General features: G+C 44.4%; 1 protein-coding gene across 6 annotated transcripts in view; it reads right to left on the bottom strand.

Moving 5' to 3' along the window:
- ACACA (acetyl-CoA carboxylase alpha) overlaps positions 1-15,725 on the bottom strand; it is a 189,134-nt gene that overhangs the window by 121,843 nt on the left and 51,566 nt on the right. For all 6 annotated transcript variants that reach the window (XM_050929370.1, XM_050929366.1, XM_050929364.1 and 3 more), the window contains 9 exons: positions 14,899-15,045; positions 14,104-14,292; positions 13,277-13,377; positions 12,747-12,835; positions 10,054-10,178; positions 4,759-4,872; positions 3,389-3,502; positions 2,363-2,452; positions 1,370-1,488 (listed from right to left, as the gene is read on the bottom strand). In XM_050929370.1, coding sequence (XP_050785327.1) covers positions 1,370-1,488; positions 2,363-2,452; positions 3,389-3,502; positions 4,759-4,872; positions 10,054-10,178; positions 12,747-12,835; positions 13,277-13,377; positions 14,104-14,292; positions 14,899-15,045 — 1,088 coding nt within the window. The remainder of the gene's footprint in view (positions 1-1,369; positions 1,489-2,362; positions 2,453-3,388; positions 3,503-4,758; positions 4,873-10,053; positions 10,179-12,746; positions 12,836-13,276; positions 13,378-14,103; positions 14,293-14,898; positions 15,046-15,725) is intronic.

Below are 15,725 nucleotides of genomic sequence, written 5' to 3'. Positions count from 1 at the left end.
GTCATTGTTATAGACAGGTTTAGAACTTGGGTTCTCCAGGTCTGCTAGTCTGATGCTCGAAGCACTTAAAGGTGCCTCTTCGGTTAGTTAAAACCAACTTATTTAGTGTCTTTCAGCCTCCTGATTTCTTGTTATCTGGTATGCTTTGTCCTCCTGGCCTTTTGATGATTGCACAACTCTATACACAGCAAATAGTGTCATTAAGCACTGAAGGTCGAATTCATTGCTGGAGTCAACGGAATTGCACCCGCGTATGCCAGCAGTCAGTTTGCCCCTGTATCAACATGTAGACTGGGCTTGGATGGAAAGGTGCTCTGACCCAGTCCCTAGTGAGGAGATGTTGAAGGACAGGAAACAGAACTAAGCTTCTGGATGTGGCTACCTGAGACTCAGTGTGACAGAGAGAGGAGATTTCTGAACAAAGCAGCTCTCCTTTGGGTAGGTGAGAGTTCTCATTTTCCAGCTGACCTTGTCTAATTGAGTTGGCACACAGTACTAGGATAGAGATCAGTACAGACAGGGCGAACAACCCCCAAGCAACAAATAGAAGTAACTGTGAGCACTAGCAAACAGCAGGAAGAAAATGGAGATAGTACAGTGGGACAGAGTATTATAAAACAGCACCAAAAATAGCATGCAATTATTTACAAATATTCCAGGGATGAAGGAAACAGATGAGACCAAATGCATGGCCCATTTGTATTTTGAGCGCTTTGCGTTGCTTGTTGAGGACACTCATTCATTTCAGAGCAAACCAGATTCTGAAAATCACTTCACAGAACGTACCGATGGATTCTCAGTGAATTGAGACTGTCCCCACTGTCCAACCCCATCAAAAAGAAAAAAAAAAAATAAGGGAAAAGACATTTGGAGACAAAGAAGGAAAACTGCACTCTTCTGAGGGGGCTGGTCCCATTCTGTCAGCCTAGTACAGATCAACAGTGGCATCCAGTGGCCAAAAAGACTCATCACAACCTTTGGCTCTAGTGCTCTCTCGACTTCTTTGGGTGAAATAATTTAATGTAAACCAGTTTCAAAACGTTCTCCCCAGGTCTCTAGTTAGGGATCCCTAGTGCAAGCAAAGAACAACCTTGATAATCTGAGAATCCTCAGATAATCGAGGTACTTTTCAATGTAATGAGTAGATTTTGGCAGATGTGACCCTTGTTTTAGATGACGGGAGTGAGCAGTGGATAACTGAGGCATTCGAAAATGGGGCAATATTGAGTTTCATCTTGATTAACTTGTCAGTCTCTCTTAAGACTAACTGATCCATCTCTCTCCACTCTTGCTCAGTGAATTCTGTTCCTGGTTTTCCCCTGGTGACATGTGACACAACCCTTCAAAGGTACCCGAATTCAGGCCTGACCTGTTTGGATGTGAGGTGGGTAGCATGAACTGGAATTCCACAACACAAGTGTTGTCCTTTAGCTGGCGATGCTGGACACTGTTCAACTCATAGGCAATGTATGCCCTTCGAACGTACACCTGGTCAAAAAGAAATTCTTGGTCAGTTTAACTGGGCTGGGGAGATAGAAGTGATACAATGGAGGAGCCACAAAAAAAACAAATGCTTCCAAAATGAACAGCTTCTGGGAATTTTTTTAAACTCAAGAAACAAGAGATCAAAATACTATTACCTGGAAACTGCTAGAACAGACAATGATCCCATCTCAGACAGTGGCCTATAAGCTATATCCTTCAGAGGAAGGCCAAAACACAAACAATGTACATATATTTGAAATATTATTCTGGGGGTGGGGATTTCTTCCTGACTTTGACTTGTGATTAGTTTCTGCTCTGAAGCATGAGGACTAAAATAAGCGATATGTTATGAAAGAGAGAATAAGCTACCTCAAATCACAGGAGAGGAGGCTACAGTTAGGTGAAAAGCAGCAGTTCAGAAAACTCACTGTGATACAAACACGACACAGTGTTTTCTGGAGCAGTAGCTACACATCACTCAGAGTGCAGACCATTTTATAAGGCACTAGTTTCCCCCTCTGCCCCTGCAAGGAGACAGGTTGGATCTGAGATTTTGATCCAGCCCATTGTAAGGTTAAATGGCAGACACCAAGTTTGGATCTAAACTTCCTCTAAACATTGAAATATTTGTCTCTCTCAGTGCTAAGCTCAAAGCTCACCTAACAGTTAGTTTAACTGAGCAAGGAAATGATGGCCAGAGCATCAAGGTTATAGCACAGTGCCTGCTATTTCCGGAGTGTCAGGGGGATCCTACACTCTCAACTGGCCATAGACTAGAGACAGTCACAGAGGGACCTCAAGACAGACAGACAGACGAATTGGGGGAAAACAAAGGAAGAAAAAGAGAAAGTTTGTTTTCAAGTGGGCAGAAACATACCTCCAGAGCTGCCATTCGCACCACCTGGTTACTATGGTAGAAAAAATTTGGGAGCACATCGAAGATGGATGTTTCGGACAGAATGAGTTTCTGAAAGAGATCGCGTACAAAAAGGTTTTACAAGAGAAGGTCTTGCTATTAGAGTGGAGTCAAAAGTTTCCATTGAAACAAAATACTGATGGAAAACATTTTTTGCATAAATATTTTTCTGTTTTCTGACAAGTGCTACTTTCTACAGCTTTTCTTTCATTATTTTAACTGTGGCAGCATTTAGAGGTCTCAGTCAGGTATCAGGGCCCCGTTGTGCAAGGCACTTTACAGGCATATAACAAAATCACAATTCCTGTGCCTTAAAGAGTCTACAGTCTAAATTCTAAGCCGATCTGCTGCAGGAGAAGCCAGCTCGCAGTCCCCTAACTGCCTTGAGTCACAGTCTACCAGACAAAAAGGACAGGGGCTGTGCCAACACCTCAGATGAGTATTCGGCTGCAAAACTAAAACAGCACTACGACTAGAGGACAGCCCTGCTACTGGATGACTTCAAAATCGGCAGAGACATTTTCGTGTTCAGTCTATGGGTTTGGGGATTTACAAACATATACATGCTTTCATAATTCACCCACAGCCCCTGCAGCAAGGGCAATTCAGGACACTGCTTTGATGCCTACAGCTCAATATATTCCCTTTCACAGTGGGCTGCAGAGAAGTACATGGTGATTTCCAGAAAATTAATCAATTGTTTAGGGAGTTATTACATTAAGGAGTGAAAAGGTGTTTCGGAAGAGATTACCAAGCTAATACTAGGAAAACACATTCTTTCCAGCACTTAGCATCAAACAGGGTCACAACTAGAAATTGTGCGAGGCCTACACCTGACATACCCTGGCAGTGGTCTCCTGTGGATGAGATCTTCCATACAGACTTTGAGCCATGCATTTTATGTAAGGCAAGGTTTTGTGTAAAACTGGTACCACTGAGCTTAGTGAGAGGAAAGTGAGGAATCAGGAAAAAGAATCCTGTGGATACCTGTAAGTTCTCAATGCAGAACTGGTGTCCGTACATGTCAATGGCTGACAGGAAGATGGACTCCACCTGGTTGTGACGCAGCTCATACGACGGCAAATGGGACGCAATGAGAACCTGGTAAGGACAGAAGGATGCAAAGGGTGAGTGCCAGAGAGAACTGTTATGCTGGTCCATTATTAGAAGGATGCACTGGAAGAGCTGCATGTCCATCCCACCAGTAGCCACCACTGGAAGAGAACGTTAGCTACATGTATGAATTCTAGGCTCCGCAGCACAAGAGTGATGCTGCAAAATTTAGTCTCATTTGTGTATCTCTGTGAATTGTATTACTGGGTGTTCCCCAGAGAGAAAGGGAACAGCTTCAATCAAGTTTCATCAGTGCATGTGATTTAGCACTGCAAAGCAGCTAGTCCTGGGGATTGCCCGACTAGCTGTTAATTGGAAAGCAGAGCTGGCAGGTAGCAGCCATGGGGAGGCCTGCAATGGAGCCAGCCTTTCACAGCTCCAGAGCAAACCAAGCACGAGCCACCTGTGCCAAGTACTAAATATCCAACACTGAGATGATGATAGGAAGGGGCAGCAACTCACATGGGAAAACAAAACACAACAGCAGCATAAAGATACACCCAAGGACTGCAGCATCATCCCCCAGCTTGCTGCTGAGGGGATCAATAACGCTGAATGGTTCAAGGAGATGGATACAAATCAGGAGAAAACATAAAGGTCACTGAACGGCTTCAAACACCTCCATTCATTTTCAACACTCACGCACTGAAATAAAAGGAGAAAACCCCAAACTGTGAGCTTCCCTTTTAGAATGAAAATGGGGACTGCAGGGTGAGAGAAGCTAACCAGACTTCCAGGGTCAGAATTATACCCTCCCACTCCTAATATTTACAGACTAACCACTAGCTAGGGAGCTCAGCCAAATATCCAGGTGTACATATGAGATTCAAATGATCATCTACATTGGAATCTTGGAAAGGACACTATCAAGGTTTTCTTCATTATTTTCAAGAACCCTCTGGGAACTGGAAAGAGCTATCCACATTTCAATCTCCGTTCTAGGTATATCCACTGGTTTGCTATTGTAGGGTTAGTGAGGCATCTCTGACTGCACACCCTGGTTATACATCCTAAGCAGCATACACTGGCTTGTTATTGTAGGGTTGCTCATGAGTACTGGGTTTTGGTTTTTTTATTTGTTTAGGAATAAAAAAAACCAAACAAACCACTAACCCATCAAAATTCCTTGACTTTGCAAAACAGAGGATTAAAATGTAAAGCAAGTCCAATTTTGATACTGCCAAGCTTGACAAGGTCCCCTTTTAGCAATGATCAGCACAGAATGCGGATGGGGCTGCACTTACCTGACGTGCTCGCAGGGCCACTTTTGCATTGGTAGTCTTGCTGAGCTGGGTCAGCTCAGTTAGAATATTAATTAATTCATCTGTCAAGGTGGGGTCCCGGCCACACAGTTGATCCTTAAAAAAAAAAACAAAAAAACACAACACAGACCTTGGAAGTGTTGAAAATGAAGATGACCTCCCACAAGTAACTCAGAAATAAAGCAACGTTCTCAGATACATTGTTGAAGCTGTGAACATTCCCCAGTGCTTTCATAATGTTACCTGCCGAAGGAAAGTACATGAGCTGGAGAGGAAATGGGAGAGGGGAAGGAGGAGGTAGGCAGATCATTTGATTGTCCGTATGCAACGTTTGTAGGGACAGCCAAGCACGTGGCAAAGTAGGGCATTAAACTGCCAACAAAATACAGCACAAAACGTCTCCCAACACCCAGCCTCAGCTCTGGATCAAAAGTCTCCCCCAGCAACAATCCAGAGTTCAAGAAACATTTGACCAGAATGAAACACCTTGCAATGCGCAATGAAGATTAACAAACTTGGCTCTGGAAAATGATCAGAAGGAAAGAGTTTAGCAGCTGGGGACTCTCTGTACATATCTTGCAACACCACTCATTGCTTTGGTCACACTGCCCTCTATGGCTAGAACAACTTCTTCTCTTCCTATGCAACAACTGACTTTCCTCTCCTTAAAGCTCATTTCTGTCAATCCCCTTCTCCTGCACTTATCACCACTCGAGCGATATGCTGCTTCTTCCCTAGCGCTAATTATATTAAAACCCAAAAACAATTAAGAAAAAAAAAGTCACAAAACTGTAACAAAACAAATAATCTGATGGTTTCCCAGAAATAAGTTTCTTTCCACTTCTTTCCTGGCCCCTTCATTCTGTTCTTTTCTCCTCCGTAGGTCTAATGTAGGCCCTGATCTTGCAATGAGCTCTTTGTGGACCTCTACCCCCTCTTAAGAATTGGGACCACACATTGTAAACTCTTCGGACAGATACTTTCCCCTTTTACTTGTCTATAAAGGCCACGTTACACTAGTGTCATTACACATGTTCACATACACACCAAAAAAAACAGACCACCAGCCGTAACAACTAGAGAGTGTGAGCAAAACCATGTAGAAAAGCCTATGTTTTCCAAACAGAATCCTTGAAAAGAAACTGCTAGGCTAATTCTAAACCCAAAATATAGGGTAGGAAAATAGAAGTGTCTTCACAGAATTCATGACTAGTAAAAATTATTCCATGATAACTTAAAAGTCCAGTGAGAACAGTTTGGTTTTAACATTCCCCAAATGCTGCAACATCATGCTAAGCAAAATTAATTACAAGCAGAAGGGAAATTGACTAGTTCATTTCCACTGTCTAAACTGAGTGAATCCCAACAAAGAAACTAACCAGCACCAGTTGTGACGTATTTTGCAGTTACAAAATTCTGAAATAATTGAAAAAATGGTCATAGAAGTACAGAAATTTGTTTTGTTTTCTCTCTATGTATAAGCGGTGCAATTCTGTAAACATGTCCAGAGGTAGTTCTTAGCCTCATGAGCAATCGCACAGCTTTCAACTACTCACAGTGATTTGCACGACAAGGACCCAAAGTTTATAACCCGTGGTCGCCTCTATTTCTTTTGTACAACACTCCCATACTATTCACATATAAAATGAATCATAGAAGGCAAATGAGAGATGATTTGGGACAGCAAGCAGCAGATGGTGCCTTAAAGTTTTAAGAGAATTTAAGCACTTGCAGACCAGAGGGCCCTTTTAAAGAGTCAAGAAATACAAAGGGAAAGGGGCAAAATATCTACATAGCAGGTTAAATTACTTGATAAGCCTGGCAGGAATATAAATCTCAGAGACTTGCTAATAATAGTTTATACCAACTCCCACCTCCAAGCCTAGCGAGCTTTAAAATTGTTCTTGATCCCCTTCTCTAACACTCTACATCTCCTGCTCCAGCTTTATGCCATTTCTAGGAACAGCTCAAAGTCAAATCATTTTCAGTTAGCTTGGCTACCAGCTTGCAGACTACTGTCTCCCACTAACAGAGAGTAACAATGAACACCATTGTAACCTTCACGTTACATTTGTATCTGCAGACAGAGAATGTGTTAAGAATTGGTCACACGGTGTTTAAAAAAGTATATGGTTCTGTAGTACTATGCCATATCTACTCCTACAAAAGTTGGCTGCTGACGAGACTTAGGAGTTGTCATATGCTATGCTTCTGGAGCTTCGTGGCAGCAGTAGGGCTAATACTTGGACCCTCCTTGGGCCTCTACCACTTGAATAAAAGGAAAATTTCTGTTAGAAGAACAGGGGATATGACATGCAGATAAGATGTTCTGATTCCATCCAGCAGAAGGCAATGGTACACATGCAAGAGCCAGTTTATATAATTTCAATTGACATTGCATTTCAAGGAATGAAGGAGTTTCCGTCCTGCCCTGAACAGCTACCACTTAAAAGAGTAGATGATGGCTGCACAAAACAATTATTAAAATAATCCTCAGATTCCTTTTTAATAATGGATTCCCAGGATACATCAGGAATAGCAACATTAGCATCAGTGTGTCCTGACATGACATTTGCCTGTGGAGGAAAAACTTAACAACCTCAGATAAAGAGCTTGGCAACCTTTAAAATGCCATTACTTTCACCAACGCATGTACCAAGAGGTCCCTATGACCTATAAGAATAATACAAATTACAAACAAGAGGGAAGGATGATCTTGTAATTAAGGGACTGGGCTGCAGGAAATCACAGTTCAATTCCAAGCTCTGACACAGACATTCCTGTGATCTTTGGCAAGTCACTTAATCTCACTAGGCCTCAAGTCCCCACTTTATATTATATTTCCCTATACTCCATGGTCCATGTGAGGATACATTCACTAGCAAGGCACTTGGATACTATTGTAATGGTGGCTATGCAAACAGATTTTATATGACCTGCTAGCTCATCTGGTCTGTCTCTCCCAAGCACAGGATTGTTCCCTAAAATATATTTTCTAGGGCTGTGTTTTAACAGTTCCAAGCAACCAGGCTTCCAGCATCTCCTTAAGGTGACTATAGGAAGAGGAGAGAAAGGAGGGTTGGGGAAGGAGAAAGAGAAAGAATAGAAGAAGTTGAGAAAAACAGATTATTTGAGAGAGATTTCCCATCTCTCAGTGAGGCCCTCCCCCACCCTCTCAGAGAGACATTTCCATCAAAGTGAAGACACAAGCAGGACTCTCGGCCGTTAAGACTCAGCTTGCACAGGGGGAAAAATACAAAACAAAAAAGTTTCAGTCCCATCCTAGCAAGAAACAATCAGTGTGACAACAACAAAAATAAAGCAGCTAGCTGGTGTTCCCATTGGCATCTGCCTCTGCTGATTGGTGAAGGCAGCGAGCAAAGCCTCAAACCAGTTCTCTGACAAGGCCTAACGCCTTCCCGGCACCCCTGTGTAATTACACACTTGAGTGACTGGACTCTGAAGAAAATTGAAGGCCTGAGCTGCAAACAGCTGCCATTTTCTCTCTCCATCACACCAGCATGATTACTTGAGAAATGAACAGCCCCGGCTCAAAGCTACTCCAGAATTCTCAGAGGAAATATGGCTCTGTGTTCAAATAATGAGATTCTTAAGGCGAGCGTTACTTACAATCACACCGGGAAAAAAAAAAAAATAAAGGAATGCCAGGGCCTTTTTATCTTACAAATGAGAATTTAAGAAACCCAGCCACAGTCTGGGGCAATCATTATTCTTCTGCTCCTCTTTGGAGGGTTTTGAGTTTTTTATTTGGGTGCTTTGGATCTATTTTCAGAGGCAGAAAAACATGACGTCTTTAGCAAAAGAGAAAAGACAACCTTTAATTAGCTTCTTAGAAAGCAAGACTTCAGCTCGGGTTTACGGTTAAAATCACAAAGGTCTCTAATGCCCCCTCTTTACAGTTCCGCTTTGCAGAGTATTATTCATTACTGGAAATTTTCTTAAGGTTGTGTTTGTTTTTTCTATTTATATCAGAGAATAAAATGGGAGACACAGAGGATTTTCACCTTTTGATGGCAGGATAAACACAGTGGAGTTTCTCCCATTCCTGGGAGCCTAGAACTCCTGGGGGCTCAGAAATTGGCTTAAGACAGTTATAAACTCTCCCCCCATTTTCAGTGGGGTGGCTGATTTGCCTTTCTGAATACTGAGGAGGAACTGGCATCCCTGAAAACTGAAATTCTTCCGGTAGTTAACAAGCTAGACAGGCAACCATGGAGCTAAGGAGGGTCTCCTTGCTATCGTCAAGCAGACGGTTCTCTAGACAGGGTCAGTCTCAGGCATCTCCCAAGTTGCCATCTATAGTGTAAAACTCAGAGGTGGTGAGTTCCAAGATGGGGTGGCTTTATGGTCTACAAAGAAACCCAGTCCTACAGTCGCCTTACACATTTGCATACAAGTTGAACTGAAGCATAAAATATGGCATGACCATGCTATGATGCCTGAGGCCTATTTGAAGGGGCCACCTTTTTGCTAAGAGGCTAATTCAGCATCAAGGGCTGCAGCCTGTCAGAAAGCAGCACTGAAGTGTAACAGGGGGCTCTCTGATCTCACAACCACAGAGAGACTAACAGAGAGTAGCTGCTACTGATCCTATGGGAGCAGAGACATGAGACTAAACAGTGCTTCATAACTGAAGAGTAGATGAAATCCCAAGGGTTATCCACTTGGACAGGCCAATATATCAGGTCACTGCCGGACCATATCCTCATTAGCCCTGATGGATAATAGCAAAGTCCATATTTGAATGCCTAGAGCCCTTTTACCCTAAAAACTGATCTGCTTTTTAGATACATGGCAGTGTGCTGCTCTGGTCTGAGACTAGGAGGCTGGCACAGAGTTAGGACCCTGGACAGCTCCAGGAAACCTAAGAAGAAAAGTAAAGCTGAACAAATACATAGTGCAGTCACTAGCGACTAAAAGGCAGCACCTAGTGGCTCTCCAATGATCTACGTGAAAATAATTATTTTATTTTCCATTGCAAGTAGACAAAATAAATCACTGTCACAACAGGCCCTTGTTGCAACCTTATGGGCAGCCTGAGCAGAAAAAACTGAAAATTGGATGCTCCATGGAAACTGAGCTAACTTCACTGGGCTGAGGTATACTGACAGGGCAGCGTAGGGAACTCCACTGTCACTGCCAGGTCTGTGGTTAAAGGACCACAGTCTCTGGGCTAAGGGCTGTCAATTCAGCATCTTTCACCAGCACTAAACGTTCACATACAAGGTAAAAAGAAGTACTGAGGGCCAAACTTACAATGAGCATCGTTACGAGGAGGTTCTTCTTAGTAACTTGAGCATGAGAGAAGATGTAGTTCAACACAGCATTCATGTCACTTTTGTTCTCTTCCCGAAGGGCAAAGACACACTTGTCATAGTGACCTGCAGTCAGAAACAAAACATGAGGACCCAAAGCATTCTGTACAGCCTGCACACTGGGGTAGCACTGGATGCATCTAGCTGGACACATTTGGTTATTTTCTTAACAGAACTTTGTGAATATGAGGGACAGAAGCATTGTTACTGGAAACTTTAGAAATTCTAAATGGTTTTAAGTACCGTCCTGTCACTTGCTTTCATCAACTCCAATGCCAAATCAATGCTTTGTGAATTACGCAGGGAGAGTGCTGAGGGCTAGTTAAGAAGGGGTTATCTTTCACTAAGAGAAGAATCAGAAAATAACATGTGGCATATCAGATCACCTGCTATAGCGAGTTGATGTGGAAATGAATCACTGTGTATGTCTACACTGCAATGTAAATCCAGGGTTTGAGCTCAGGTTCAAGTCTAACACCCTGTCCATCTACACACAAATCACACTAACCCAGGGCTTGGACCTAGGATCCCACAGGGGTGGATGGTTTGAGCATGAGTCAAGCTGGGACCCAGGATTCAAGCATTATTGATTTGCAGTGTAGACCCAGCCCGACTGGACTTGTGCTTTGGGAGTCCACCAAAACTATTTCCAATCCCACAGGCCAACTTCCTTTGTCCTCTGAACAGTCAAGCTTGGTCGACAGTCAAGTTTCCCCTACACTGGAAATAAAAAGGGTTAGAGTGGCCACCCACTGGGAGGTTGCTAGGAAGTCTGGGACATGGATAGTTGGACTCCAGCCCACACAATAAAGTACAGACACCGAAGCCCAAGGCTGGGACCTAGGATTCAACAATTCCTAACTTGGAGTTACAAATGAGAAGCTCAAGCCCTGGATTAACCAAGCCGGGGTCTGCTAATTTGAATTCGACACACCCTGGGCTCACTTGGCAGGACATACTCTGTAACACTAAAAAGCTTGGAGTGCACAGGGGGCAGGAGGGAAGAAGAGTAGAAATGAATCAGAAAGAACGTAATCTGCAATAGCAGTGGTTCACTGCCATCCTGTGACTGGTAACAGTACTGCAAGGTTCACATTGAAATACCTGGCTGTGGTATTCTGCACAGAAATCGGAGAATTGTTTTTTATAGAATATCAGGGTTGGAGAGACCTCAGGAGATCATCTAGTCCAACCCCCCCTGCTCAAAGCAGGGCCAATCCCCAGACAGATCTTTTCCCCAGATCCCTAAATGGCCCCCTCAAGGATTGAACTCACAACCCTGGGTTTAACAGGCCAATGTTCAAACCACTGAGTTCTCTCTCCCCTCATATAAAGAGAGCATTGAAAAAAGTCTCCTGATACCTTACAGCGGTTTCAACTGAAACAATGGATTTCTTATTGCATTCCATTTTCTTACAGTACTATTTACTACTGCATTGCCCACTTATTCACCAGCTGCCACAATAAACGTAATGGTGGATCTGATCTTAGCTAATTTCTGTACACTTCTCCACATGCCCAAGTGCTCAGAAGTCAGGAAATAAAACACTTCCCAAAGCCATGCTGTCTTCACCAATCTGAAGAGCCAAGAATCCACATTTCAGGTTCTAGCTTCAGAGAGGTGATCTAGGAGGGGGGAAGCCTTTAATACTATCACGGGGTTCAGACAGATTCATGGAAGATATCCATTGATGGACCTCTTAGCCAGGATGGGCAGGGATGGTGTCGCTAGCCTCTGTTTGCCAGAAGCTGGGATTGGGTGACAGGGCATGGATCACTTGATGATAACCTGTCTGTTCATTCCCTTTGGGGCACCTGCCATTGGCCACTGTCAGAGAACAGGATACTCACCCAGTATGGCTGTTCTTATGTTCTGTTTAATCATAGGCCCTTGCAGACAGCAAGAACCAGCAAAAGGCAAGCACAGAAGGTCAAAATAAACCAAACATGACGCACAGAGTGTGCAGAACTCTGCCTGACTGAATCTTAAAGAGCTCACAAACATTCTGTGAATTAATGAATCATGTTTTGAATTCTGCCTCTTTTCTGGAGCTACTTCAACCCGGAATCATGTAAAGCTTCAGCTTACAAGGCTCTGGAATAATTAAAAAAAAAAAAGGGGGGGGGGGCATGCATGTAGAAGCTGCACCACATTTACACAGCTCAACAAGATGAAAGGATCCGAGAAGGGGTGATGAAATCAGTTGTCAGCCCGTTGTGAAGATGTTCACAGCACTGACCAAAAAAGAATCAGTGTCACTTTAAGGCACCTAAGCAGGGGGAGGAGCGATGAGAGGATGTGGAAGACGTGTCTGCCAGTGGTGGACAGGCACTAGCACAGGCTTAAGCTACTAGGGGAATCCGGTGGCTGGACTTGTTGCTGTGTGCACCTCCCTGCATGTTCCTACCATGGAGGCTCACCACACTGGGAGTTTAACGCTTTAAAAAAATAAATAAATAAATAAATAAATAAATAAAAAGCCCTCCTAAGCAGTGACCCAAAAGGAAACCTGTCAGGCCATGCCACAAGGAGCCATGACAAGCTGGTCTCATTTAGCAGATGCTTTTACTGAAGCCTACAGGAGGCGCTGTGTTCCTTCCAGAATTCAAATCCTCATGTGTTCAAGTACTTACCATGCTGGAACTGAGTCTCCACCTTTAGGTACTGACGGAGCAGATCCATCACCACAGCCTTCATGTGGCCTCGAATACCACTACGATATCTGCGGGAATAGTGAGGGAATAGTCAGGTCTATCACTGGAAGACCAAAATGCCCTTGTCCTGCTTGTGAAAGGCTCCAAGAGCCAATACAACTGAAAATACACACACAGATGCTCCCGGGAACTCCTGGAGGCTCAGCGCAGTGAGAATGAACATACAACCTCTGACACTCTTCATATGAGCAGCCCGCCACGCAGCATGTTAAAAGTACTCCCCAGAATCTTCCCAAACCCTCAGCTTCTAGAGCTGTGAAAAGGGTGGGGAAGATACCAGCTGCTTGACAGAATGGCCAAGACGGACTCACTATTAATAGACAAAAGTTACACTTGCTTCCTTGAAGACAAAGAAAAAATAAATGACCCACAGCTGTGATTCAGCTCTTGAAGGCAGCAAAAAAGGAAAAGGAATGGAGGAAGGGATGGGCTCCGGTAAACAAGCTCACCGTTGCACCAGCTGCACGATGCTCTGGGTGTTCATGAAGAAGACCTCACGCTCAGACTTGCGGTTCAGTGTGGCTGCGTGGCTATCCAAGATGTTGGCGATCTGAGAGGGGGGGAAAAAAAAAAAAAAAAGAGTCACATGACAACCTCATTGCTAGAGAGAGGGATATGGGTGGAGAACATTGTCACAGGAGCAAAGGATTTCTGCCAGACCAGATGAGAGCACTGGGCCACCAAGCCCATTACCCAGAGTCCAGCAGAGGCCAACATCTGATGCTGCAGAGGAAGGCAAAGTACCCTCATAATGAGCCAACCTACTGTGCAATACTGTATATGAGGGAGATATTCCTCCAAGACTCTGCAGCTATCAGCTGACACCCTGAATGCCAGAAGCAGTTCAGAGATTTCTTTAATGTCAGGAGGAAGCAATGGGATCATCACCTCCTCCAAAACACAGACTATACAATTTCATCCAGTCATTCTTGTATTGATCTGCAAAAACTGTAGCTGAACGACAGCATATTTAAGATACAGTAGTTCTGTGCATATGGTCATGTCTCCTCCGAACAGCCAACCACTTCTGCTGCAACAACCTGCTACTTGTTCACAGATGAAGGAGTTACTACTTTCACTCAAGCAGCAGAGATTTGGGGTTTTGGCAAAGAAGGTCCAGGGTCCAATTACCATTGTTCTCCATGGGCTATTACACAAACTGCCCTCTCTACCAAATCCCCACTTTGCAAGCTCATCTCCAAATAATTCAAAGGTATTTTCCCTCCATCCCAAAGTGACCTGTTTTGCCTTCCCTTTCCAAAGGGCTGTTCCTTACCTGCTGGCTGGGAAACTGGCAAAGGACCGATGTGATGTTGCTAGCATACTGAGCCATCTCCTTCTTGATCGACTTCTCCACATTGGGTGGGATCCGCCCAGAGACACTGGTCATGATGTCCTGAAGCTCCAGGAGAGGCAAAGATGGGTCTCTCAGAGTCTTCATTAGCCGTTCAACCCAGTCCTTCACCTGGAGACAAGCCAGGCAGAAGACAAGAACAAGATGCAATGTGGAATTAAGGGAAGGGCTGGTCTCAGCAAGGCTTATTCAGTGTGGCAAACTCAGTATTACAGTATGACCCCACCTGGGAGTCACACTAGTTCAGGGGGTGCAGATTAACCTGGGTGGGGAAAGGTGCATAACTACTCCCTTCCTCCACCACATAATCTAACTCAATCGCAGTAGAGCTGCAGGGGGCTGCTTGAGAAGCACGCACCTTCTTTGTCCGCTCCCAGTGTGGCCCCTAACATAGCTGGCTGTGGAAGCAGCTCGCACATAGTAGGCTGCTGGCATAAGCAGCAGTCCTGTAGCCCATCTTGTCTCCTCTTCAGTTCTGACTTGGGTGGCACCAATGGACACATCCCCCTCATGCCCCCAGCTTTCTGGGAATAGGGCACTGGGGAAAGGAATCAGGGCTACCAGAGAGATGGTATATGAGGCAGGGCAGTGTAGTCTAGTGTCCTGCCTCTCAGTCCCCTGCTCTAAGCATTAGAGTTCATTGAGCTTGTATGCAAATTGGCTCCTTATATCCAGGGAAGGAATAGTTTGCCCTCCACCTGGGACAAGCGACCAGACCTTGCTGCTGAAGTAGGGCTCTGGCAGGCAGTAACCATTCATCACATTGACCAGGTTATCAAGGACACAATGAAAGACGCGATGGAGCTTCTCGCCTCGGAGAGCTGTGCTGTGGATCTGTGGTAAGGTGCCTGTGTGCAGATCGGCCTGTGGACACATCCAACAGAAAATAAAGTGCCTCCAAGCCTCCTCCCACATGGCATCAGCAAACAGAATCTCACTTGCTTCTCTCTCCACCCCCACTTTCCAACTGGGACCCAATAGCCTACAGCTTGGGGGGGAAAAATCAGACTCAAATGGGAGGATCTCAGGATGGAAAATCCTCTTGGACAGTCATGGGATTTTTGCTGGATCTCAATGATTGCATGCCCCTGAACCCACAAAATAAAGCTCCCAGACTCTCTCTGATGAATTCCAGCTGATCTCAGTGTCCAGAACCAAAATAAGATCTCAGAGAAAGATTTAGTTGAAGCCAGTAGATACTGCACTGGTGCCGATAACCTCTCCCCATCTCCCATAAGATGAGGAGGTACTTGCATCCATTTTAGAATAGTTCCTTTTTCTTTCACCATCCGCGCCTACCCACCCCCATCAAACCCTGCTTGCCCTTAAAGACCCATGCATTTGTCCTCTGCCTCAAAGATGATCCACACACTGGCTCACTCCCCACTTTTCCAGCTTTGCACAGACTGTTTGTACCAGTCCCAATGCTCTTGAAACTGGGGTATCCAGAAGAGGTTCATTTAGCAATCAGGAAGAACTCTCTCTGTCTCATAGTACTGTAAGTGTTTGGAACAGTCAAGTGGCCAAAGAAAGTAGTGAGTGCA

The sequence above is a fragment of the Gopherus flavomarginatus genome, chromosome 19 (genome assembly GCF_025201925.1).
Source record: "Gopherus flavomarginatus isolate rGopFla2 chromosome 19, rGopFla2.mat.asm, whole genome shotgun sequence".
In the NCBI taxonomy this organism is placed as follows: domain Eukaryota; kingdom Metazoa; phylum Chordata; order Testudines; family Testudinidae; genus Gopherus; species Gopherus flavomarginatus.
This window is presented reverse-complemented; position numbering and strand designations above follow the sequence as displayed.